The sequence below is a fragment of the Apodemus sylvaticus genome, chromosome 14 (genome assembly GCF_947179515.1).
Source record: "Apodemus sylvaticus chromosome 14, mApoSyl1.1, whole genome shotgun sequence".
In the NCBI taxonomy this organism is placed as follows: Eukaryota; Metazoa; Chordata; class Mammalia; order Rodentia; family Muridae; genus Apodemus; species Apodemus sylvaticus.
Window position 1 is genome coordinate 56,304,868 of NC_067485.1, and position 26,905 is coordinate 56,331,772.

A 26,905-nucleotide genomic window follows, 5' to 3' on the forward strand; every position below is an offset into this window, starting at 1 on the left:
TATGTTCTGTTGGTGTATGTGCACCGTGTATGCTGTATCAGTGTACGTGCACCATGTATGTTCTGTCAGTGTATGTGCACTGTGTATGTTCTGTCGGTGTATGTGCACCATGTATGCTGTGTCTGTGTATGTGCACCGTGTATGTTCTGTCAGTGTATGTGCACCGTGTATGTTCTGTCAGTGTATGTGCACTATGTATGTTCTGTCGGTGTATGTGCACCGTGTATGTTCTGTCGGTGTATGTGCACCGTGTATGTTCTGTCGGTGTATGTGCACCGTGTATATTGTTAGTGAATCTGCAGTTATCACTGCTAACCACATGCTATTTATCATGCTTCCCTTCTTCCCCTACTTACATTTTTCATAATGAATGTTTATTCTCACCCCCACTTCCCTCCATCTCAAGTTACACTATTTCTAGGTCTTCAGCTAATCAATAATTTTACCCTGATCCCATGTTTTATTCAGCACATGTCTACATCCACCTGCATTTACCAGTCTCTGTCCTCTTGTTCTTCCTACAACTCCCCTACATCTGTAACTACTTTCCCTGTCCTGATCACCAGAGTGACAGCACTGAGGAGGTTGCTCTAAGACACAGGCCGCTTCCAGGCTCCAGAGAGGTCAGGAAGAAAAGAACAAGATGAAGGCGAATGTGGGGCTGCACCGGGCAGTATCTCGCCCTCCACCACGTGCTTACTATACTGTAAAAACCAGCTGCGCACGCGCGCGGAGGGAGCCAGGGAGGGAGAGCAGTCTTTCTGCCCCTTTACTGCACGGAACTGTTTTTGAAGTTGGCACTATAAAGTTCCATCTGCAAGTATTAAGAAAATATGAGAGAAAGATGGTGTTTCCTACTGAAGAAGCCAGCCAGCTTTAGGAAGTGGGTATCAGGCACTCAGAAGCACTCAGTTTCGGTTTCACAGCTGCCACAGGACACACACGCCAAGTTAAACACAAGACAAAGCAAAGTAGGAAGGAGCACCGCAAACAGTGAGGCTGCTCAATTTTTAAACTTCAAAAAGGCCACCATCCAATACATAGTAACATACGGAAGGCAGATGCCCTCTAATTGACATAAGCCAGATCACGTGAATATTTAGAGAAACACAAGCATAAATAAGACACTAATCTTTATGTACAAAGTCTTAAACTCAGAGGTCAAGACATGATAAACGTGTATTTTCCTAATACACGGCCTTTTAAAGGCACTGGCTTTAATGTGCCTTATACCACCAAAAGGAATTTGCTTTTTAACAGCCTTATTTTTCTCAGACAAAGCCTTACTATTAGCACAACTGGCCTTAAATTCACAATCTTCCTGCCTTGCTTGAGAGTGCTGGGATTAAAGGCAAGTGCCACCACACCCAGCCTGAATTCCTTTTATTTAATAAAAGAGTAACATACAAGTTACAATATACTGAATACAAAGAATTAATGTAAATTTTTTATTGTTTCAGAACTGGGAGATTTTTTTTAAATGCCTAGCTAATTAAATTCAAATAATAAAACAGCTAATTCACTTATTACTTTCATTTGTCACAGGCAATCAGACACTGGACAGTGACAATCTAAAACAAAAAGAATAGGGTGGACATCATGGTTCACACCTATGTCCCAGCACCTCTGAGGATGAGGCAGGAAGATGACGGGTTTGAACCATGTCTTGGCTGGATTGTAGCAAACGCCTGCTTTAATAGATAAAGAAATTAACTGATTAGAACTGAAGGATGGGAACCACCTAACTGTAGTTAAATACGTGAGGATCAACGTCAAGCACACGATGGGCTCACAGGCTGGGAGCTTATCCGGGGTGTTACTAAAGGGCAGAAATCATGGTCTCAGCTTGCTTTCAGTTGCTGTGCTAAGCCACTCTGAGCCACAGTTTACAGTTCATCATGGAGGAAAGCCAAGAAAGGGACCTGGAGGCAGAGGCTGACGCAGAGGCCATGGAGGAGCACTGCTTACTGGCTTGATCGCCCTCCATGGCTTGCTCAGCCTCGAATGGCACTGCCTACAGTAGGCTGGGCCCTCCCACACCAATTATTAATTAAGAAAATTATACTGATATGCCCACAGGCCAACAGGTTCCATTTTCCCAAATGATTAGTTTATATCAAGTTGAAAAACAAACAAACAAACAAACAATACAACCAACACCAAAAACCAGGAATAACTTATTAATCAAGAGATCAGAGTACTGTGTCTTTGGGAAACCATCCTTAATTGCGGTAGAAATATCTCATTCAAGAGGTTTATAAATCACAACATTTGTTTGAATTGTGATTTGATTTGGAAAGAAAAAAAATCAAAGCATACAATTCCCCATAGGAATAGAGTGCAATTTCACTGCCAACTGGTATATAAGTCTGAGCTACTAACACTGATCTATGTAAGCTCCTAACAAAAAGTCATCCTGTCAATGGCACTGAGGGTGACAGGATGGTAAGGACAGGACAGTAGGGACAGGACCACTTCACTGCCATGGCCACGTGAAGCTGTCAGCATGTTTACACTAGATAAGCAAGTCTGGAAGGAGGGTCAGCTTCTGTTTCCACAGTGTTTCCTACTTTCAACAGTGCAAACATGTTGGCGTTGACTACATAAGGAAGCCTTAAGTGGCAAACATGTTAGCATTGACTACATAAGGAAGCCTTAAGTGGCAAACATGTTAGCATTGACTACATAAGGAAGCCTTAAGTGGCAAACTTGTTGGCATTGACTACATAAGAAAGCCTTAAGTGGCGATGGCACTAACAGCACAAGAACTTGTGGCAGTTCACCTCACTCCCAAGGCAAAATCCCAAGCTGGTTGCCAGCATCGACTTCCCCCATCTGCTTCCTAACTCTCAGCTTCATCCTTGTCCGTCTCGTCCTACAATGCTCAAATACAAATGTCTTTCAAGCCTCGTACAGAGACACGCCCTATGCAGCTAGCTGCACGAATCATTCCTCTGCATGGAATATCATGAAGGCCCAAAAGAACTAATAACAACAATTTTAAACTTAAAGGCTACCATTAAAAATTAAAGACTACTCCAGAAAATGTTAAAGTCCATTAAATACTTATATCCAACAAAGAACCTGAGACCAGAAAACGCAGTCCTCTTTCAAGTCAATCATCATTTAAATTCAGCTTAAAAATAAATAGACACATAATTTGAAAAGCATTTGATGAAAGAAAATAGCAAGTGGCCAACATGCAACTTAATTCCTCCCCATACCCTTAGTCACCAGTGAAATGCAAATGAAACCAGGACAGCACTGCCACACCCATGAGAGCAGCTAGCTTCTGGAAAGGCATGGAGAAGCAGAGCTCCTGCACAAGGGCACAAGGCACAAAGGGACAAGCACTCCCCAGTTGGGCAGTCTCTTATCAAGTCAGCCACACACCTAGTGAATGACCCAGCAATTCTTTTAAGTGTACAAGAGCAATAGCAGTTTATGGTCCCATAAAATCTGTGTGTGTGTAGAGTTAACTACAGCAAACCCCACAAACAATCAAAATGAATAGGTCAACTTTAGGTGAATAGCTATACAAATCATATTACATTCATCTAATAGAATACTACTCAGCAATCCAAAAGGATGGAGTACGATACAAATTCCAAGAACACCATGCAAAATGAAATGAAGAATAAAGCAAGGAGTACACATTTCCCGATTGAAATTCTAGCAACAAGAAGTCCAATCTCTAGTGAGCAAAACCAGACAGACCACTGACTTCATGGGGGCCAGAGGTGGGAAGTATGGGCTGCCATTTGGCACAAGGGAACTTGTGGGGACGAGAGAGATACTTCCATGTCTATGGCCCTGGCATTATGTAAGCAAGGAGGAGTACCAGAACCTGCCAAAATGTACAAGAATATACCTTACTCCATATGATACTATCTCAGTAAGCTTATTAAAGCTCACCTACAGACCTACATATGGTTTTAACTTCTGTCTTTGTATTGTTTCTGATCTAAGTTGAAGGAACACAGTAAAATATCTGCATCTTCAAAATATGCAAAGCCACATGAATGTATAAAAACTAGTGGGCTCTATGCATCTTAAACTTCTCAAACATGGGATGGAGTTTGGCTCCCTTGGACTTTGGTTTTTTATTTATGCAACAAAGTAACAGTGACAGTGATATGTAATTTCTGAATTCCATGTCAACATTAACACAGAAGTGTTTCAGTATTTCCCCATATAATGCACCTCAAGAGTCCAAAATGATCCTCCCTGAGCTAAAAGACACACCTTAACAGGTGTAACAATGCTTTAGGAAGCTGAAGAGATGTATCCAGGATAAGCATGCTTGCTGAACAATCTTGAGGTTCTGAGTCTGGATCCCGACATCCACATTTAAAGGGGAAGGCATGCCATGTGCCTGTGACCCAGTGCTGTGGGGGAGGCAAAGGGCACATAGAGGATGACCGCATCTTTGCTGGCCATCAGGTCAGTAAGAGACCCTGCCTCCAATGAATAATGCAGAGTGATAAAGAAAGACACTTAATCTGCTCCTTGGACATTCATGTGCACAGACACATGCACACATGCACCCACATACTGATGCTCATGTAAAGTGCACACGCACGTGCATGCATACACACAAGCAGGCATGTGCTAGGGAGAAAGAGGAGGAGGGATGAAGCTTCTGTGTAAATTTCCATACAGTAATTTCATATGAAAGCTTTAGACACATAATGTGCTAGTCCATTGCTCCTGCCAGAAGTGGACAACACTCAAGGCCAAAGCTACAGAAGCAGTGAGTGCATTTTCTACTAATATCCTTCCAGGTAGTAGTTACATTGGTTAAAAATGGATAAGAAATTGATAACTGATACAAGATATATTTAAAGCAAGTTCATAAAATTTAAAGTAGCATTTATCAGATCATTAAAACATAATAAATATACTGCTTCATAAACCTCATTTACCCACTCCAATGCTGAGATTAGCAAGGCAAGTCACTTGGCCAAGTTAACTAGTAAACTACAGGATCAGCCCTAGTCCTACCCACAGCTCATCCTTAAAAAAGAAACTCTATCCAACCACGCATAGTGGATCACTCATAGAGTCCCAGCACTCAGGAGGAGGATTAGCACAATGTCAGGACTAGTCTTATGTTCCTGTATGAGACAACAAATCAACAACAAACAAACAAGTGAAACAAACAAACAAAAAAGGCCCCATTGTGTTCAGGGGTGACCTACACACACACACACACACACACACACACACACACACACACACACACGAGGCCAAAGGATAAAAGATGAAATAATATAGCTAACTGGAAGTTTTCTATGAACATACTTTTATCTCTATATTAGGAAAGATTTCCTACAACCCACAAAGCCAAAACTTTGATAGATTTAAGATTAAAGATAAGGATTTTTGTACCATCATCAAAATCAACAGATGACTGACATAATTGAATTATGATACTGAATATTCAAAAAAATCTAGGCAATCAACAAGAAATATAAGATAGGCAAAATAAACCCAAATTGCTAGTCAAAGATAATGTAGAAACGATCGACCTCTTAGTAAAATACAACCACCCTGAAACCCTATTTAACAGTTGTCAAAATAGCAAACTGAGGACTGGAGAGATGGGTCAGAGGTTGGGAGCCCTGGCTGCTCTTCAAGAGGACTTGGGTTCAGGCTCCAGCATCCACAAGGCCACATAACTATTATTGCAATCCTAGGGAATCTGATGCCCTCTTCTAGCCTCCACAGGCACGAGACACACATGGTGCCCAGATATACAGGTAGGCAAGACACTCATACACATAAAATAAGGAAAGTCTAATTTAAAAATGCAAAATGCAGAATATTTTAAAATACCATACTCTGGAAAAATCTGAAATAAAAACTAGTTATACACTTTTGGTGAGGGTAAAGATTGGTTTTGCCATGTTCTGAACAATGTGGCAGGAGTTAATCACTCTGCACAGAGAAACTTTTCCTCTGGCCTTCCTGACACACACAAGGACACATGACAGGATCACTGGACCCAAAAGTTGCACTCAGACTGGGGATCAACACTGGAGGCATTCATAACCAGTTGGTGCTTTGTACGGAAATGAAACGGCTACAGTTAGAAGCACCTTCCAGGGATGTAGGCGTCGCACAGCGAAGGGCAAGATACTGCTGACTGGAGTAAAGAACAGCACCATGCAAAGGAGAGAATTCCTCTAAATAACTCTAAGCTGAGGAAACACCTAAATCAACAGCTAACTGTGCTAGGTGCATGCATATGCAGTAGAAATCCTTTCATGTCAAGATGACAGAGCATTCTATAAATACACGAGAAATATTGGCATCCATTTGCTTGTTACAAATTCACAGATGAATATACTTAATAGTCTAGTAAATGGAGCACAAACCCAGTCTCATTCTGAGTTGAGTAGAAATACAAATGTGGCAAAGTCAGTTTACGCCCCAAGATCAGCGTTGAGCATGTGTGTGCTCCTGCTCCAGCCCTCTCCCTCCCTCCGTCTCCCCTCCTAATCTTGCCTCCCACTTTCCTTCCTCTTTCATGAGGTCTCATTTTGTATCCCAAACTGACAGCATCAAATTCACTATCCTCCTGTCTCAGCCTCCCAAATGATAGGATTTCTGGCATAAACTACCTGTAGAGTATTTAAAACACCTATTATCAAATTCTCTTTGAAAAATGCTTTTGATAATCTTCCCAAATCCTTCCATCTCTAAAAATATACTATTACTTTGTCTTAAATATTACTTATATGAAGTTATTTCCCTTTTTTCCACTTCCCTTGTTTATTCACATAAAAAAAAAAACCCTCAGTGGACAGAGAGAGATTCAATTTAGAAGAGTGAGCCAGCACCAGTGTTCAGCACTAGCCAAGTATGGGGCATGGGGGGGAGCATCTTCAACAAATACCAGTGGTAAGGAGGTAGACCAATATAGTTCTGTGCCACGTAAAAATGTGTTCAGTGACAAGGTTCCCTCCAGTGAAGGTGCCAGAACACTGTACTTTCGGTGACACAACAGTGCTGGCTGTGTGTGATGGTCCCATAGTAAAACTTCATAGGACACAATTCTAAGAGTGCACTCACTCAGGGTTAAGGAAGAAGGAGGAAACACCAAAGAGATGACTTTCCAGTCTAGCATTCCCCAAAGAGCAAGGTTAACTTAAGCCTGGGGTCTGACACTTACTCATTCTAGCCACACATTATTGACTCTGTCGGGCACTACACTTCAAATTACATGTTCAAGACTCTCTGTAGTTTCCATCCAAGTATCTCAAATATCAGTTCATCTGCATCAGTTTTCTGAAAAACTAGGTACAACAATCCTTCATATTAAAGTCAGAATTTTGGGATGGGGTGTAGCTCAGTAGTCAAGTGGCTCTTGTGTGTGGTTCTATGTCTTTACAATATCCCATGTTCAATTCCAGAAAAATTTAAAAAGTATAAAATTTAATTAGAGTGAAAAAATTTAAAGCAGCAGATTCTGCTTTACTCTTACAACTATCTACTCAACAACAACAACAACAACTCTCCATACCTCATTCAAATAATGCAAGGGTTGATAAATAGAGAAATCAAATTTCTGTTAGTGACCATGAACAATACTGGAAATATCTGAAGGGGTACCCATTTTATTAAAAGAAAGCTATAATTAGAGTATTTAAACTACCTTAAATGTGAGCTAGAAATATGGTTAATTCAGGAATGTGCTTGTCCAGAAGAAGCTGAGTTTGGAACCCCAACACCCACATAAAAGTGTGCCCATAATCGCAACACCTGAGGAGGGTCCCAGGGCTCCCAGGGCATCCAGACTAATTAACTGCTAATCCCTGGATTCAGTGAGACAGTTGTCTCAAAAATAAGGTAGAGGGAACTGGAAAAATGTCTCAGAGGCTAAGAGCAGTGACTGATCAAGCAGCTACAATCCTAGCTACTTCTCGAGAGCTGGAGCAGGGAGATCACAGGTTCAAGGCCATCCTGGGCAACCAAATGAGTCATGGTCTCTAATTTAAAAAGTTGTAAAAGGTGGGAATGTGACTCAATGTTAAGAGCACTTCCAGAATAGTATGAGACCCAGGTCCAATTGCAATACTATAGTAAATACATAAATAATAAAATAAATACATATATACATACAAATATTACATTATCAGTAATCCTCTTTCAGGTTAAGAATAGCATAATTCACTTCTATTACGTTAAAACTTGGCTAGACGTGCTGAGCTCACATGAGGAACCATCAGGTAGTAAAAGTGATGTCCCAACAGCCTGTTGGGGCTGGAGAGGTGGTTCATTGGTTAAGAGTGCTTGCTGCTCTTCCAGAGGACCCAGGTTCAGTCCAGCACCCACAACTCACAACTACAGCATCACTGCTGCCTGTAACTCCAGCTCCAGAAGACCCAGTCACCCTGGTCTCTGGCCTCAGTAGGCAACTGCATACACAGATGTCTATACATAGACACACTTCCCTTAAAGATGTAATACTCAAAACACTGTCCCATACTAAGTAACACTTATCCCTCCAGCAGTGTCTACACAAGGATCAGACTTACATGCAATGAAGCTTCACAGTCCTGCTCAGGACTGCGAAGGTAACAAATGTGTTTGCTGTATGTTAGCCTGGCCCATCCTAGTGGACAACAGTGCAGTGCAAATGCAAAATCAGAACATATAACATACATAATTTATGCTTATACTATGATTACCTAGCAGTATCTGTGATAAATGCAGTATTACCTAGCATTTAACTGTTCAAATGATACTTTTGAAAGTAATTTTATCATGTACCCCAATAAGGGCACTTTTCTCATTTAAACTTTTAAAACGTTCTTTCTTCGAGGCACTTTTATTTTAGCTTGCATCTTTACAATAGTGAACAAGATTACCGTCATGCTGCAGAACCTATGAAACCATTTCGACCCTAAGTGCCATTTCTGTGTCCTGACACCCACTAGCCCCTCGCTCACCAACGCAGATCTTCCAGCATCTGCTCGCGTTTTCTTCTCTCACTTCAATTCAATACATGTACTTAAGAGCGGCTAGCTGTATGATCCCACATGATAATGCATCTGTGTTTACATCTGACTCTTCTCACAGGCTTAAGCATGACTTAAAGAAGGAGGAAAAAAAAGGTAAAAAACCCACTATGAGATATTTTAGAAATATTCCCAATATAGTTTTTTTTATATCTCAAAGCCACTAAAATTATAAAACAGAGATATACATAATTTCAAACATATTGAAGGCTAGACAATAAACAAACAACAATAATAATTATTCCTCATACTTTTTTTTTTTTTTACCAGAGTCATCTAACCAAGTGACTGATGTTTTAGTCTATGATACTTCTGATGTTTGACTTCGTGCTAGAATTTCATACCTTGTGAACTCTGGTAAGTTCCTTAATTCATGAAAAAAAAAAAAGAAATGAATTATACTCATTCATGGTGATCTCTGGAAGTAGGATAACACCAAGTTAAAGAGAAATGATATGAAAAACTGTATTTACAGACATCCTTGGGAAATTTACACAGACTTATAAGAAAGTCAGGTTAGCCCTATTCCTTCCAGACAGATGGTGTGAGCACTGTGTTACGGTGGTCATCAATGCATCCCGCAGCTACATTACAATACACAGGGAAAGAAAGGCTTCTAACTTTTGCCTGAACGCAAAGCTTAAGGTTTATAGTAATCTTATGAACACAAACAAGAGTATAACTACTTAAAAGTTTCATGTAATAATTCATAATCCAAAATTACCATCTCATTGTACACAGTTTACTTAAGGTAGTAATTAATAAATAACGTAAAAATCATTAACACCTCAAAAACTCATATTTCTTAATTTATAATTGATAGAAAAAGTTAACGTGTTGTGGGATTCTTCACAAGAGATGTGTATGAGATGAGGAGGGGCCACCACTTATAGAGGCTCACAGGACCAAGGATAAAACCAAAGGCTACAAGCACACAACTTCAGTTTCCTAGCCCATCTCTAGTCTTAAGTTTATGTAAGCTATGGGGAAATCACTACCCAGTACTATCCATAAACCACTTCATTGAAACCTCTTTTTACCATACCCAACCATGGACATCTTTAACATTTGAAAATGTGTTTTTTCAAAACCCCTACTATCAACAACAACAACAGCAACAACTACGATGACAACAGCAACAGCAACAACAGATTAAATAGTACAGTGGTGAATATGCGAAATAAATATTCATAATTATTGCATTTTCTTGCTCAAGTCTAAAACCAAACTTTTATAACTGCTTTAATGTGATATCAAAGAGTACCAATCTCAAGATTTTAAAGCTTAAATACTTAAGTACATTCATATGAACACATTCCTTCTACCTTCTGGTATCAGTAAACTAAAAAGCACCTAGGCTTGTATTAAAGACTCGAAAGGACACAGAAGGATTCCCCATCAGCACGGAAGACCCACAAGGTTCTGATGTTGCACCAATAGTCATTTTTGTTAGCATCCTCTACTGGTGGTTTCCAAAGACAGCAAGAAGAAATGATGCTGATGATAGAAAGGTATGTGCCTGCTAGTCCATCTAAGGTGAATTAGTCAGCACGCAGTCAGCAGCAGCTAGAGCTCATTTGCCAAGAATAAAAATGGGAAAGGAAAAGAATAGAACTTTGGGAAAGAGAAACTATTTTAAAATACAACAAAGCATCACATCTAAACAGTAAACATCAATTTCATCAATTCTGCCGCCATTCCTTTAGACAACTGGCATTACCACAGCATCCTCACCCAAGGCTCCATGATGCAGGCAAGCCTGCTCAACTGCTTCACCCTTGCCAAGTTACAGTTGTTAATGCTGTCATCAGTGTCCTAGCTTGAAGACATATTCTAGAAATCAAATAAAAATGTTTTGCTGCTGGCATTGCCATAAAATACATATTTCAAAATAAATACAAATATTATTCATACATAAATAATATAAAATATCTCTATTACTATTTCCCATTGTATATACCACTACTTATTCATTTGAATGGATTTTAAGAGTTAACATCTTCCAGACAATCCTCTGCTGAAACATCTGCAACTCAAATATGACTGCGTTGCTAAGAAATGCCGACCATCACCTATCCCCAGGTTTCACAGCGCAATGCATATAACTTCGCTCTTAATTTGCAAAAATAGCAGGCGAAATCAAACAGCATGGCTGCAACGGTGAGCGATGGATGAAAGCATTTGAGAACAAAAAGAAATACAAAGAGAGCCAAAAGTGATGGAACCGGAACCGGAGATACCTGTGGTAGCACCGTGCTCACACCTTTTGTTTTCTCCGAGAAATGCATACTGCAGTCAAGACATTTCAGGCACAAGAGCCCCAAATCTGTTTTTCTAATATTAAACACAAAGGAAAAACACTGACAGCAAGCCTGGTAAATAAATCCCTCCCCTGCAAAGGAAGGCAGCAAAAAGGAGGCTGACATACATGCAGGAAAAAACTAAACACCATCTTATTTCTACCTGCACAAGTTGCCATCTGCTGCAGCGATCAAGAATCTCTTTTTCCTGTTGATTTCAAGCACCTTTCAGAAGAGCCTTCCCCCTTTAAGTCATCTGTTGATATGCCTTATGTGTGTGATATTTTAATATCACAGGATCGCCAGGAGAAAAATCCATTCTTTCCTGTTCAGGTAAACATGTTTACAGCAGCTGCAGAGACGCTGGGTGGTTCAGACTCACATGTCACACACATGTCGTCAGCAACAAGAAAAGCCCCTTTCTCTGGCGATTAACATTTTAAATAATGTAAGGGCCATGAACAGCCCTTTCCTAACCAACTTACCTTTCATAAAGCCACATCAGCAATAGCAGCAACAGCTCGATGTAGAACAGACACTATTTGACGCTAGAAGCAGGAAATTACAATTGCGGTAGCTTGTGCTCAGGTCCTTGCTACAACCAGTCACCTCTCCACAATGCCTCTACCAACACACCTTTCCCTTCGAACGAACGAACGAACGAGCAGCCTTCTCCAAAACGCAACGTTTATCTCAACAACTGAAAATCATTCATGGCACCGGGGATTTTAATATGGGCTCAGATATATTCAAAATGTGTTTACAACGGAGAAGAAACCTCTTTGGAACAGCCTAAAATCTTTGTATCTGCTTCTAGACAGGAAATCCCACACAAAATCTAAAATTGCCCGGAAAGGTTACAAAACCTGGCGTTTGGCATCCCGGAGGGGAGGGAGCAATGCAGGCCAGGCGGGGGTGGGGCGTGGGGGCGCGCCAGGGTTGCCACTTAAACAGGATTTCCTAGTTCTCTGGACGACACATCGATGCCATCAGGGGCGCATTTATTCCCCCAATCTTAAAAACTCATCGTTCAACACCCCGCAGGAGCCCCACGGAGCCACTGGGTGCGAAAGGCATGAGGAATTCCTTATATAGCCGCGGCCGCAGCAGCACAGGGCTGTGGCCGCCCATCACCACACACAGGTACCCGGGCGGGGGCATCCCCCGGCCGCCGCCGCAGGGACTGTCCAGACAATGACCAGGAGCAGAGGCTGTCCGCGCCGCGAGCTGCGAGCACACACTCGCCTAAAAGAGGCACCATCCAGCAACTCCCGCGTCTCCCTACGCTGGGAGAGCCCACGGGGCACCCACCGACACAAGTCGGGGTGTCACATTCTCTCCTAGTGCCTGTGGCTTTTTCCTCTTAAAACACAAAACAAAAATCCCAACAACAACAACAAAAAACTCTGTAGTCAGGCCGAGGAGTGTGTTTCCCTGGCAGATCCGCGGAAATCAATACCCCTCGCAGCTGCACCGCGAGCCGCAGCCCCGTGCGCTCGTCGGGCCGCCCTCCCCCTCCCCCACCCGCCCCACTCGCGACCCCGAGCGCCTGCCCAGCTCCATTATCTGTCCTCCGCTCGCGCGTTGGGCCCAGGTAACAACTTCCCCAAACCGAAAGAACCAAAGCGAGGCGCATGCACACAGCCCCGTGCCCGCCGGGACTCGGGCTGCCCGGGCGTCCCGACCTGTCTGTGCTGTTTCCCGGCCCGCAGGCGGCGAGTCCACGCACACACACGCCCCGTGGCAGTAGCTAGGAGCCGCCAGAGCGCGACCGGCCCCTGACGGGCACCGCAGGCGCGGGGTTCCAGCCCTCTGAGCGCCCGGCTCACGGCGGCCCCGCGCGTCCACATCCCCGCCCGCCCGCGAGCGCGCGGGGCGCAACTTTCCCGCGGGCGCCCGACCCGGCGCGCAGCGCCCGCTCCCGCGCACACGCGCGCACGGCCGACACGCAGCCGACACGCAACCAGCCCGCGGCCGCCCGTCCTCTCCCGCCCGCGCCCGCCCCGCAGCCCGCGCCCGCCCGCCGCAAGTTTGTTCCCCACCGCCGCGGCCTGCGCGGAGGGAGGATCGCGCGCGGGGAGGCGCCGAGGGGCAGCAAGAGTGGAGAAAGTGCGGAAAGAAGCAACAGCCGCTCCACCCGCGGGCGGAAAAGTGCCCGGGCGCGGCGGCGGGATGCGGCGCAGCTAACGGTCCCCGGCGGCCGCCCGAGCCGCTAGGCGCAGAGGCAGGTAAGACATAACGGTCCAGGACCGCAGCCGCGGCGGCGGCGGCGGCGGGGGCAGCGGGGCGCACTACTTTACTTTCCCACTCCACTCGGCTCGGCCCCGCCGCCGCCCCCGGCCCGCTCGGCCCTGCGCCCCTAGCACGGCCGCCCGCTGCCCGCCGCCGCGCCGGGCCCCTCCGCCACTCACCGTTATTGCGCCGCGGGTTCGCCTGCTTTCTGCGCTTACACCTGGGGCCATCCGCCATGATCCTCTCGCTTGTGTCTAAATGCTCGAGTCACCTCCTCCCCCTTCTCCCTCCCTCCCTCCCCTTCCCCCCCCCCTCCCCGCCGCCTCCACCCCTCCCCCTCCCCACCGCACCTGGTTTACGACACTCGAGGCTTTACGACATCACCTTCCTAACACCTAGCGGCGCTCGCTCTACGGCCGGAACCTTGTTGCTAGGGCCGGAGTGGTTTGCGGCAGCCTTGGACGGCTGCAGAGTTTGAATCGTGGAGGCGAGGGAAAAGTTTTGCTCAGGTGTGGTGGGGTAGCGGAGACTAGTGCTGGGACTCTGGGGACAGGAACGGGAAGCGACCGCGTGGCTTCCTAGGCCAGGTGGAGCTGGCGGCATGGGCCACACCCGCTCAGCCCCCACGCGGGTGAGTTGCGCACTCCGCGGAGACCCGCGCGCTCCAGCTGTTGGTGCGGCGACCCGCGCGTGCGCGCCGGGGACGTGGACAGCCGGGACGTGTCGCGCGCGAGCTACCTGGCCTGTTCTGCCGCCTCCCTCCCCTCCCACGGACGCGCGGGTTTCCCCAGCCTACCCGGACGGGAAGTGACTGCAGTTAGGTTGAACTTCAGCTGGACTGACAGGGAGGCGAGAAATTCCGCTCGCAGGAAAAGCTGCATGAGTAATCCCCCGCGCGGTGCCAGGCTCACTTCCTCTTCTGCGCCTAGCTCACCTGCTGTCATCTTGCCTACCCTGCCCTGCAGGAACCCAGGGTGGCGGTGGTGCTCAGGGTGGTAGTGACTTGCCATTGAGGCAGAAGCAACCCTGGGGAGCATGCTTGGAAACCTGTAATCCGAGAAGTCAGGAACCCAAGGCAGGAGGATGGCTGAGAGTTTGGGCTACAGGCAAAGTGGAACCCTGTCTCAAAATAATTGAGTTTTACGTTTATCTGAGCAGTTGTCGCACTGGGAGGGCCTCAAGGTTAAAAGCAAGGGTAACTAAGGTGGGCTGATGCTGGTTTTTGTCTTAAGTCTTTCGGCTTTGTTCAAGACCCAAATACCTTGATACCCATTTTCAGAAATTGGGACTTAAATTGACCTTTCTCTCCCTGCTTCCCACCCCCTTTTCAAAGGAAGAATTGTGTGGGACCATTCTATGGGATAAATGAGCTAAGCCATTATTTCAGATATATAGTTATTGTATTAATTGTATTTGTGGATAGAGATAACAGCCCATAAACATGCTTAAAATGCAAGAAATACTACATTAAATCAGCACAGGTCAGATAAATGACACCTGCTGGTAGGGTTCTGCCTACCGAGGATTCTGCTATACCCAAGGAAGGGTCTTTTTATGGTGACACACACCAGCAGTCTTTAAATGTGGGAGGTGATGGTAGGAAGGTCACAAGTACCAACTTTGGTTTGCATAGTGAGACTCTTGTCCATAAAAGCAAGCAACTCCAACCCCCAAATGTTAGAAGATTCATTAAACTGAAGTAAGTGTACACCAGGGTCCAGTAATTAAAAAGCACTGCCTCTAGATGAAGCCCTTCCCATATTTGCTGTGTCTGAATCTAGGACTGTACGTGTAGGTTGCATATCAGATCTGTACTCACTGCAAAACTAGACTTTTTCTTGGTCCCTGTTAATACAGGCAAAGCTTCTTCAGTGCTGTGTTACCTGAAACATAAGTGTCAGAATAGTGTTCTTAGATCAGTGGCCTTGAATCACTGTGTGGTTTAAACCTTGAGTTTGGGACCCTGTGCCTTGGCATCCTGAGTAGCTGCCATTATATGAGTGAGCCATGGCCAGGCCTCTGTGGCTTTCTGAATCAGATCATAAACTTTTGTCTTTTCCTGGAATTTGTCTAGTTTCTAGCCAAAAAGAAAATGTCCTCTTTACCACAATTTTACCTTCCCTTAAACTTGGTGGTATCACACTTCCAGTTCTTTTCCTGGCTAGTGAACTTCCTGATTGTGTTCTTCCTCGCCTAACAATCATAGACACACAAACAGCCCAGAAGATACTTGGTTCCTTCTGTGCTTACAGATTTCATTGGGGTGGGTTGCATTATTAACTATGGGGACAATAAACTTCTTAGGGTTTGTCTGTGCCTAACCACCATGTAGATGTTTAATAAATGCGGTTTTGTCTAAGTTTTCTGAACCTATTATCAATGGAGTGGAAGCTGTGTGCCTCACTTTATCCTGGTTTCAGAACTGTTGTGGTGAGTAAAGTCCTTTCTGGAGCTTAAGCTCTCCTTTATCATTTTCCTTTTCCCTAAAGAATTACTTATTTTTAAAATACATCCAGGAAATACTTCTGAACCAAATCTACACAAAGTTTTACTTTCACAAAACCTCTGATAACTTACAAATGAAATATTTGGTTTCTGTTCATATTTCTATAATTTTGTTGAAGATATTTGAAATCTTTGCTAGAGAGAGCAGACAGAAGTAAGCCTCAGAATATAGAACACTGCTTTAAACTTGATTCTATGTGACAGCTTTATCTTAACCAAAGAACCGGAAAAAATCTTTAGAACCAACTTATAAAGGAAATACATATTAAAATTTAGATTAACTTTAGCACTTGGGAGGTGGAGAACGGAGGATCAGAAGTCCAAGATCATCCTTGGCTATATACTGAGTTTCATGAGAACCTGGGCTACAGGAGACCATGTTTCAAAATAACAAGTTTAGATAGAGGTGTTAAGGAAACTAGTGAGTTTAACTTGCGTCATGTCTTGTTTGCAGTGACTGGTGCGTCACAGACCTTGTCTTCAGTATGTGCCTTTGTTAGTGGGATGTTAACACTGCTTTGAGCACTAGGATTGTATATGTTGAGCAAGATATACTATAAAATGTGGATTGCTGTATTTTCAAATTTTAGTGGGAAGATGCAAATGTATCCGTCCAATTCTGAATTTCCTATAAAATTTTCATACCCTTTGCACATACTTGCTTTTCATGTACATGCTTACAAGTTAGGATAAACTCTGATAGATGACTATTTTGAAGTTGCTGGGTGTTCATATCAAGGCCACCTCTACATTTGCGATCTGTAACTATGATTCTCTAGGTAATGTCACAGAAGACTCCTGTGCCAGTGCTACCTCTCCATCCAGTGCCTGTTTCACATTGGACCTTTGAAGGAGGGTATACCCCATACATATTCCTTGGAGTTTCTATTACTGATAAAACACCATGACCAAAGGCAGCTTGGAGGATATTCTAGTCACTGTTCTGTTGCTGTGAAGAGACATCATGACCAAGATAGCTTTTATAAAAGAAAGCATTTAACTGAGGGCTTGCTTACAGTTTCAGAAGGTTAGTACATGATCATCATTGTAGAAAGCAAGCAACCATGGTGCTTAGAGCAGTAGCTGAGAGTTTTATATGCTGATTCGCAGGCAGAGAGAGACACTGGGTGGGCATGGGCTTTTTAAACCTTAAAGCACATTCTCAGTGACACACATCCTCTCACAGGCCACACCCCCTAGTCCGTCCCAAATATTTCCACTCGAAGGTGACTGAACATTCAAATATATGAACCTGTGGGATCCATTCTTATTCCAACACCCCCAAGGAGGAAGGGATTTATTCAAGCTTACCAGTCTCAGATCAGACTTTATTACTGAAGGAAGCCAGGGTAGGAACCTGCAGATAGAAACTGTTGCAGAGTCCATGGCAGAGTGTTGCTTACTGGCTTGCTCCACATGGCTTGCTTGGCTTGCTTGCTTATAGCATTTAGGACCACCATTCTAGGGATGACACTGCCCACAGTGTGACGTGGGCTCACATGCCACCCATCAACCAGGAAAGTGTACTGCAAGTCACTCTGATAGAGGCATTTTCTCAGTTGAGGTTCTCTCTTCTCAAATGACTCTAGCTTGTGTTTGGCTAACAAAACAAAACTGACTAGGACACATTTAAAGAATGCGGAGGACCCTTCAAGCTGCTTCCGTGTGATGGCCAGCTAAGGCTGGATCTGTTCATGGTGGATAAAGGATGCTGGTGGTCCTCTCACGGCTGCTGTTCAGCCAGTCTGCAGCCAGACCTCCAGAAGATGCTTGACTAGCAGTCCTCCTCAGGGCCTGTGCCACCCTCACCAAAAAAGCCTCCTCGGAGATGGCAAAGGAAGATGTTTTCCTCATGCCTCCAGGTGATTTTTATTTTGTACTGCATCACAAAATTTCTCTTTAAGGAAAAGGCTCCCACTCTTAATAGAAGTCAGCAAGCTGTTAGCAGGTAGGGCTGTTAACACAGGTGGAATTTTCAAGACATCTAATATAGAAGCATAAACTTATTTAGGGAGTTAGTTGCAGAATACCAGTGATCATCTCCAAAAGCTAATACAATAATTAATGTGGATGAATTTCAAGAACTGCTCTTACAGAAGATATCCTTTATTGACACCACATGTGAACATGAGTGATGTGCTCAGCTGATTGACAGCAGAGAGCCCACGTGAACAAATGGTTCTGAGTGCACTATACTTACCACAGTATCATGGTGGCATTTGGTTCACATTGCTGTCGTTGCCCCTTTGTTTCTTGTCTTTGTCTGGCATCTTGACTTCTCTTAGCAGCTGGCTGATTTTGTTACAGAGTACATCTGTCCTTTGGCTTATACCCCTGGCTTTCTGTAACTCATGGTCTCAGTTGCAGGCACTGCTAGCAGTTATCCCTCGGAATGTATCTAGTTCACAGTTAAAATAATAATAATAATAATAAAAACCCCAAATAGCCTGCTTTAAATCTTTCACCCTTGTGTTAACGTTACATGCAAAGGTTAGCAGTAGAAACACATGTGACAGCCACAGCTCTAAGTTTCTGGTCCACATTGCTCATCCCTTCACCCCTTGCTTCTGGGTGAAGCTTCCTTTGCTGCTTTTCTTTATCTTACATAATTAGGCCACACTCTGGGCCACACCCCACTATTTTACTTTTTAATCATTCTCTTTCTCTTTCTTTGTTCCAGGTCTGACATAGTTCTGTTTGGATCCCTTCCCTTTATCTTTTAGGTCAAGGTTTTAAAAAATTAATCCAACTCTAGAGTCCTGCTTGCTTGTGTGATGATTCCTGATCTCTCTGGTGAAGCCCAGTCTCTGCTTGACAACCCCTGAGGGGCTGCCGTCCGAGTCATCAGGTTCCTCTGCTCCCCCCCCCCCCAGTTCTGTTTGCTTTTGGACAGTTGGGGAAGCCTTGGCAAAAGATCAAAGGAAGGAGTGAGTCCAGAATATTCCCTCCCTGTGGCTCCAGCTCCGTCTTCTACTAGGGCCATGGCTCCTGCCAGAGAGATACCTGTGTCTCGTAGCCAAGTTCTGGAAACTGCTTCTCTCCCTGTGCCTTCAGGCCTAGATGCATAATGGTTAGCTTCTCTATCATTCCTCTGCTCAAGAGCTGTATCGACCTTTGTGAGAACTCTCCTCAGTAACTCCCTTCAGTTACCCTGTAGGGACCAGCTGCCAGGACCTTGGGGGGGGGGTACATAAATTGGGGTAAGAAATGTCCAGCCTTGTCAACCAGGAGTAACCATTCCTTCTAAATTGAAATTTGAATGGAGATACATATTCTAATGAATGTTCATGCAATGGCAGTCACTAATTATTCAATAAGTATAGAATGAAAGCTCTGTCCTTATCTAAAATCTAGATGAGATAACTTCAAAACAGTATTTTAAATCAGAGTTTATATACACATAAAACATTGTTCCCAGGGTGCTTCGTAGTCTTTGTAAGACAGAACTGTCTGTCCTTACCGTGACACTATTCATAGTAATGGCTCTGTTTCTTCTCCCTGCATGTGCCCAGGTGCCACCATGCCATTGTTCTGCCCAGTGGGATGGCAACTGAAGCAGTGTGTGCAGCTTGGAGGCAGCCTTCACAAGCTATGACTAGCCCTTCCTGGGCTCCTCTCTCTTGGTTGACATCAAGCCTGCTGTGCCAGGCTCCAAAGGGAAGGCAGAGCAAACCTGAAGGGACAGAGTTCCTGGTGATGTAACCAGCCCTTCCCTTATAAGGAGAGACCCCATGGATAAGCTGCCATTCCCTTATGGTGTGTTGGTATCAGCCAGCAGTACTCCTGTCTGGTGTGGGTGTATGTCTTACAGTGTGTTGGTGTCAGCCAGCCGTACTCCTGTCTGGTGTGGGTGTATGTCTTAGCGTTCTCTTGCCACCGTGAAAACACGGCGCACCAGTATATGAAAACCACATTTAATAGCTCATCATCCTGGAAGTCTGAAGTTGGTATCACATTGGGGAACATCTCTTTGCCTTTCCAGCTTTGACAATTTTGGGGCCTCTTTCTCCATCTCCAGATTCATCGACATGAGCAGATCCTTTCTCTGGTCATCTGCTCTCTGGTCCTTTCTGCTACCCCTCATGGCAGATGCCTTGGTGATGGGCTTAGCCTGCCTAGAAATTCAGACTGTCTTTCTGCTTTACGATCAGCTCGTAAGCAAATGCAGTTCTGCTGTAACCTTATGTCCCCTTTGCTTCATGACTAACAGAGTCCCACATTAACTTTGGTAGGGATTGTAATATACATTTAAAGTTTTGTGATTGAGAAACAAGTTTTTATTAACTTGTTTAACTTTAATTTTAGTCTTTATCTTTAATTTCTATTCAGCTTTCCAGTATTATGTTAACTAGTCATTAGTCTTCATGGAACATTTAGCAGCATTGCCACATAGAAATATTTAATTATTAAGTATTAATTACTTTTCTTCAACTTACGTTCCTGAGAGCATTTTATGTGATAGACACAGCATGGATCTATAAATATCTAGCACATCCCCTGACTTCAAGACACTGTGGGAGAAGCAGATTTGTCAAAAACCGTCATACAAATGGCAGGAGGGGGGTGGTTATATGTAGGAAACACTGACTGAGGTAGAAGATGTCTGTACTGGAAAGGATGGAGCTTGTCAGAAGTCCAGTGCAGCAGACATAAATCACAAGATACACAAAATCCCAGGATGAACACACAGCCTTCTACAGTTTAACCTACAGACAGGAGGCTTTGACTGCAAGGAGTTCCTGATTCTTGGTAAGCCTGCCTCGGTGGGCAAGTCTGAGACAGGCTGTGTGAATGATGCTACGAGAATTTGGGGCACTGCCTTGGGTCTTAAGAGGACTGCATCATACAGTCCTCTTAAGGACATCATACAAGAGATAAATAGTATTCTGAGAGGGAAAATAAAAATGAGCAGGATAAACAGTAAGAGGACGTTAGCATTTTTAGAATTTAAGAAGGGGTTCAAACAGGATAGCCATGTGGACACACATACACCACGAGCGTCCCGGTGAGTCACGGGGGAGGTCTGCGGGCCCAGATGGCGTGAGCAGGGCTGGAGCTGCTGGTAAACGTTAAGCATTATTAATATTTCTTCTGCTGTCAGTGTTACTAAAACTGCACCAGGCTGCATAATGTGGTGGTGTTGCCAGCCCTTTTACTGGTGCCTCACTAACGTGACAGAGCCTCAAAGTATATATGGAACATGAGCAAGTCTTAGGAAGGAGCCCCAAAGGCACCCACCAATTCGTGCTGCTTTCTGCCTCTGACTTTTGTTCTAACATAGGATCCACACCAACCTCCTATGAGCTCCACTGTCCTCCAGACTCCCTTTCATGGTCCAAGAAGGCGGATTTCCTTGCTTTGCCTGGTTTAAAAGTATCTGTGCCTGTCAAGTGTGTCAGAGTTCCTGTGAGCAGCAAGCAGTCTCCCTCAGAGCTCATCATCCTTCCACATGCCCATAAGGCCTCATTTCACTACAGGTTTTTAAAAAATGTATTTCAAATTATGTGGGTGCAGGGCACATGTGTTTACAGGATTGCAGGTGTTTGTGGAGTGCAGAAGGTGTCAGAGCCCTGGAACCTTTTACAGGTGCTAGTGAGCTGCTCAGAGTGGGTGCTGGGCACGAATCTAGGGCGCTCTGCATGGCAGGACTTGTGCCTAACCATTAAGCGATCTCTCCAGCCACAAACGCTGAACTTTTCCTCCAAGCGCCCTGGGGATTGAACCTGGGGCCTCAGCCATATCAGACAAGTTCTGCCTCCAGGCTGCCCCTCCAGCACTGCTGCCACAGGCTTTGCTGTTCTTGCCACTGTTTTGTTTTGTTTCTGTTGGTTTTTGCTCCAATCTCTTCTCTCGCTCTGCGTTTTTCCTCTTTGCCTTTGTGACATGTAGGCTAGCACCTGCGCTGTGGGAGAGAGTTCTTGTCACCGTGACTCATCGTGCAGTGAGCACAAGGAAGAGCAAAGGGATAGGATGTGTAAGTTTTTACTGGTGTCTAGCACTTGGTAAACAGTAAATGGAAGGCAGCAATAAAAAAGTCAAGTTCACAAAGATTAAATCTCTCCAGTGTTAGTAAAACCATAAGAGCAGAATCTATTGGAATTCCTACAAAGTGCTTTCTTCAGGCTAAAAGCAGATTCTCATCCTAGAAAAGAAGATCACCTCAGTCACAGGTGGAGTGACTGCATGGAGAGCTGCAGGGACAGAGCCAGTATGGCTGCAGCTCCTGTCAGCTGGAATGCTGTCTGGGGACTTCAGGAGGTGTGCTGTTTGAGGGGTAAACGTCCCACTCTGTGTCTCCCACTCTGTGTCCCGCAGCGGGTCTGACACTTCCTAACCTGCAGCCCTTTACTGCAGGTCCTCACGCTGTGGTGAGGCCAGCCAGAAAGTTATTTTGTTGCGACTTTACAATTTTGCTACTGTTATGAGTTGTAGTATAAATACCTGATATGCAACCCCTGTGGGAGTCACCACCCACAAATTGAGAAGCACTGATGGAGGGGAAACAGCACAATGTGCAGGCCAGCGAGCAAGGTAGCACTTACCACCCATCCAAGAGGCAAAGACTGTCAGAGAAGCTCTGAGCTTTTGTTTCTTGCTTTGAATTTCCCAGACACCACTTTAAAGGGCTGACAGAAAATGATAATTTATAAAGATAAGAGGTTTTTCATTCTTTGTTTTTGTATTTTAGCTCGCAAGCGTAGGGCTGGAGCTCCAGGAAGCGTCCAAGTGCGCTGGCTTTGCCTCTGCATTTTTCTGTGCCTCTGTCTCATTCTGTTTCTGGCTGTGCTTGGGCGTGGATGGCCCAGAAAGGTACGTGCATAGAGGGACAATCACAACATGACCTGGGGATGCTTAGAGGAGAAAAAGCTTGCTCAGACCCAACTGTGGTTAAAGATTGTATTAGATCTTTCCTACAAGTGCAGTGTGTATAATTATAATATTAAGTTGAGCATAAACATAAAGGTTACATATAGCTTTAGTTTGACACTTCTCCTATTTACCTACCAAGTTTTTCTTTATGTCTACATGACCTTTATATTCTTTTTTTTACTGCATTGTAATAGTCCTCAATTAATAAATGGACTGTAATATACTAAACCAGTTACCTATTGTTGACAGTTTAAATTACTTATAATATCTTATTATATAAAGAATAAAAACTGTTAACATTTTGTTTTGATTTTTATATCATTTTATGGAAAAATATCCTCAAATGACCGTAATGACTTAATAAATAGAAATGACGTGGTTCTCCCCCCCCATACAGACACACGCACACACCTACACACCTATTTTTTGTCAATGTCTATCTATTAGATAGCGCTGTCTGTCCTAGAACTTGATATATAGAACAGGCTGTTCTGAAACTCTCAGAGATCTGCCTGTGCCAACAAAATGCTGATATTAGAGGCAAACAACACCGTGCCCGGCTTAAAGGGGAGAGTCAGCCGGGGATGCTGGGAGCCCAGCCTGCCCTCTAACAGCTCAGCCATCTCTCTGTAAGGAGAAACAAACTCTTTCCCCACCATGTAACTTTTAGTCATAGTGTTTTTATCATAATAGCAGTAAAAACTCCAGTTAAGACAGTTGTCTATTAACTTAAATGCAGCTGAACTTAACCATATTTTTTCTTCTAGGATACCTCATATGGTATTCTTATAAACCATAAAAATGCCCACCAAAAGCCTTATCTTACATTCAGTATTCTACATAGTTATTCTGTGGGTTTAGATGATTGTTTCATCTTCAGGAACCATGTTTTATTCATAGATGAAGCCATTCCTGGGTAAGGATGTGTTTACCTATTGCAATCTAAAATGTATATTATTTAAATATAAAAATTTGTATATTTTAGTTACTTCTTTTGTATTGAGTTAGTTTTTATTAAATACCTTTTTTCCTTTAGTAGCTTACTTTACCAATAAATACTTTTGTTGGCTTTTTTCATTAAAATGACATATGATATGGAAGTTTTCTGGCAGGTATTTTCATTAGCAAACCGGAATCGTTTTCAGTAAAAGCCAAAAAGTAATGTTTGAACATATAAAGCATAAAATGGTCAACATAAACTTTATAAGTAGCAAAATGCTTAATAGAAGAAATTACTCAGTGTCACTAAAATTAAAAACATTGACTATATGGGAAAAGTATTCTTTGAGCTAATAAAGTGAATTTATTACAGATATTTTCTTTTTATTTTTCAATGGAAAACATACTAACATTTTTTAAGTACATAGCTTTGAATTATGTTAATTTTTTGTTTGTTTGTTTGTTTTGTACTGCCTAGTTTATTAAAACTTTCCATTCCACTGAACTCACTTTCTCCAAATTCTGGGTATGCTGTTAGTCTAAAGCAAAGCCCAGAGCCCACTTGGCTTCCAGCATGTTCTGGTTCCATGTGCCCCTTCCACTGCTCGGGAACTGCCTGGACATCATGCAGCTGACCCCCACTCAGGGCAGAGTGTGGCCACCACTAGAGAAGTGGCCTGGATTTCACTTGCTCTCTCGCCCATCCCAGTCAGACCTCGAAACACTAAGATCAGTGATAGCATCAAGTGATAGCCCAACGCCAGAAGGAAACAGGACTAGGAAGGCACGTGGCTCTTTTGATTTCCAGGCCACTTGATAGCTGCCACAGTTCATTACCCAGGAAAATTGCTTGAACTCTGGGAAAATGGGTGCTGGAGGTGAGGGAAAATTAGTTCACCACCTACACAGTTCACCTGGCAACTCAGTCATCTGGATCTAACTGGAGGACGATTGCAGCATGTTCTCCATGAGGCAGGAAGCTGCTTCCTACTGGAAGCCGGCGTCCAGGCGGTCTGGGTCTAGGCTGTAGGAGGTGAAGGGAAGCAGAGAGGGACCCTCTCTCCCCCTGACCTGCCCACTGCTCTTCATTTTTGTCTTTAATTCTGTGGCATTTGGGAAACTCAGTCACACCCAGAATGAGATGCCAGAGTGTAAACACTTCATAACTGTTGAGATAGACGTGGGGCAGAAATGCTTTGCTGTGGAATTGGCTCTGTGTTTGTTTCCATACATGCTCCCATGCTATACCAGACTTCGGACCTGCGCTGTAACTTAGTGGCCAGACACTTACTCAGCATGATGAGGCCCTGGTTAACCCCCACGGCTCACCCCGTTTTGAGTGAGCACTCTTACTAAGCACTTGTCTAGTTGGACAGTTTCAGACACATGGTACGGACCTCATGACAATGGCTTCTGTCCTTCCTCCCCCCTTGAACTCTCCTCATCTCCCCTTTATTCTGCCCTCTCATCACTCACCCAAGTTTTCAACATTGTCTATTGTTTCATACCTGGCCTCTCAGCATGCATTATAAATACTAAATGGATAATCTTTGTTATAATCATGACTATATCTGCCTATGATTTTTAAACAGATATGCCATAGCCTCCTCACTATGGTGGGTATAGTAAGAGAGGCCAACTGGAGGGTGATGTGGAAGGTATTCACAGTGTCTGCAAATGCTTAATAACCCAACATCGCATACAAGGAAGTGCCAAAGCATCAAAGGGTCCTTTCCTGATGAGCTGCCAATCACACATGGCTTCACATTACATGTCAGCAGCAAGCACATTGCACACATACAATACATGTCAGAGTTCTGTGAACCACGGAAAGATTGGTTTTATTTTTATGGACAAAATAAGCATCTTTAACATGGTTAGATAAAGCAAAAACAACAAAAATGGCAGCTCACCATTGATAGCATACTATCCAAAACAACTCAGTTCTTCATTAGAATGTAGTAGCCTGGAATAGAAAGAGATCTCTGTTATTTATAAATATTAGTACTCATGACAGAATATCTTTGCAATTGTGGAGACACAAAGTAAATAACTAGGTGTTCAGACAGATGCTTCAGACAGATGCTTCTAACAAGAGAACTGGAAGTGGGAGGGAAGGCTGACAGCATAATCAAGACATTCCCCTAAACCACGAGAAGTACTGCCATCCAGGGCAGAGGCTCCGCCTGGTCCAAAGGCCTGCAGACGCTGGGGCAGGAGGATAATGGATTAACAGTATCCAAGCCAAGGAGTAGTGACTGTAATGGTTCCTTTTCTACCAAACTAAATGACCAGCCCCATACACGTAATTACTTAGTAGAACTCTCAGGAAGTTATTGCTTCAAGGTGCACACACAGTTGAGTTAAGAAATGGCAGAAGTAGGGATTAAGGAAGGGAACCCTTTTTTTTTTGAGATAGTGCAGATGGGGGCCTCCTGGAAAGCATTTTAACCACCAGATCAAACACCCTGAAATGAATCACAGAATCATCACTAGTCAGAAGAGCACAGAGCAAGAAGAAGTCTCAGATACCCACCCAAAGATAATTTAGTGTTAAAAAATTACATTGTGAAAGCACTGAATCTAAAAATCAATATTGGTTTCTGTGAGAATAAAAATAATGTATTTATACACACACACACACACGTACACACATAAAATACAGTAATTAAGAGTGTTAAAAAGAGAAAATGGTAATTGTGATCAACATGTAAGGACCGGGTAACTGTAGATGGTGGGGGCAGTTAGTGGAAAAAAGTTTAAAAACAGATGTAATTAATGCATATTTCCTCTAGAAAGGTAAATAAGTAAAGCACCTTTAGAAGCTAATCAAAGCTGGGTAGATGGGTCTGGGTTAAGAGCACTGACTGCTCTTCCGGAGGACTTGGGCTCAAGTTCCAGCATCAACATGATGCCTCATAACTGACTGTAGCTTCCTCATAACTGACCATAGCTTCTATTCCCTCTTCTGGCTTCCAGAGCACCAGGTGCATGTACTGATACCCAGACATATGTGCAGGCAAAACACCCATG

General features: G+C 43.9%; 1 protein-coding gene and 1 long non-coding RNA gene across 9 annotated transcripts in view; one reads left to right on the plus strand and one right to left on the minus strand.

Annotated features, from left to right (window-relative positions):
- Positions 1 to 14,227, minus strand: part of Zeb1 (zinc finger E-box binding homeobox 1) — a 182,434-nt gene extending 168,207 nt beyond the window's left edge. For 2 of the 4 annotated variants that reach the window (XM_052157698.1, XM_052157697.1), the window contains exon 1: positions 13,738 to 13,833. In XM_052157698.1, the coding sequence (XP_052013658.1) occupies positions 13,738 to 13,795 (58 nt within the window). In that variant the 5' untranslated portion in view covers positions 13,796 to 13,833. Of the gene's footprint in view, positions 1 to 13,011; positions 13,176 to 13,737; positions 13,834 to 13,908 lie in introns of those variants that run through there. The other 2 variants (XM_052157700.1, XM_052157699.1) reach the window with 2 other exon arrangements.
- The window catches only part of LOC127665248 (uncharacterized), a 64,235-nt gene continuing 50,763 nt past the window's right edge, over positions 13,434 to 26,905 (plus strand). For 2 of the 5 annotated variants that reach the window (XR_007973343.1, XR_007973340.1), the window contains exons 1-2: positions 13,434 to 13,554; positions 22,752 to 22,873. This is a non-coding gene — a long non-coding RNA (uncharacterized LOC127665248). Of the gene's footprint in view, positions 13,555 to 21,699; positions 22,322 to 22,751; positions 22,874 to 23,700; positions 23,850 to 26,905 lie in introns of those variants that run through there. The other 3 variants (XR_007973342.1, XR_007973344.1, XR_007973341.1) reach the window with 3 other exon arrangements.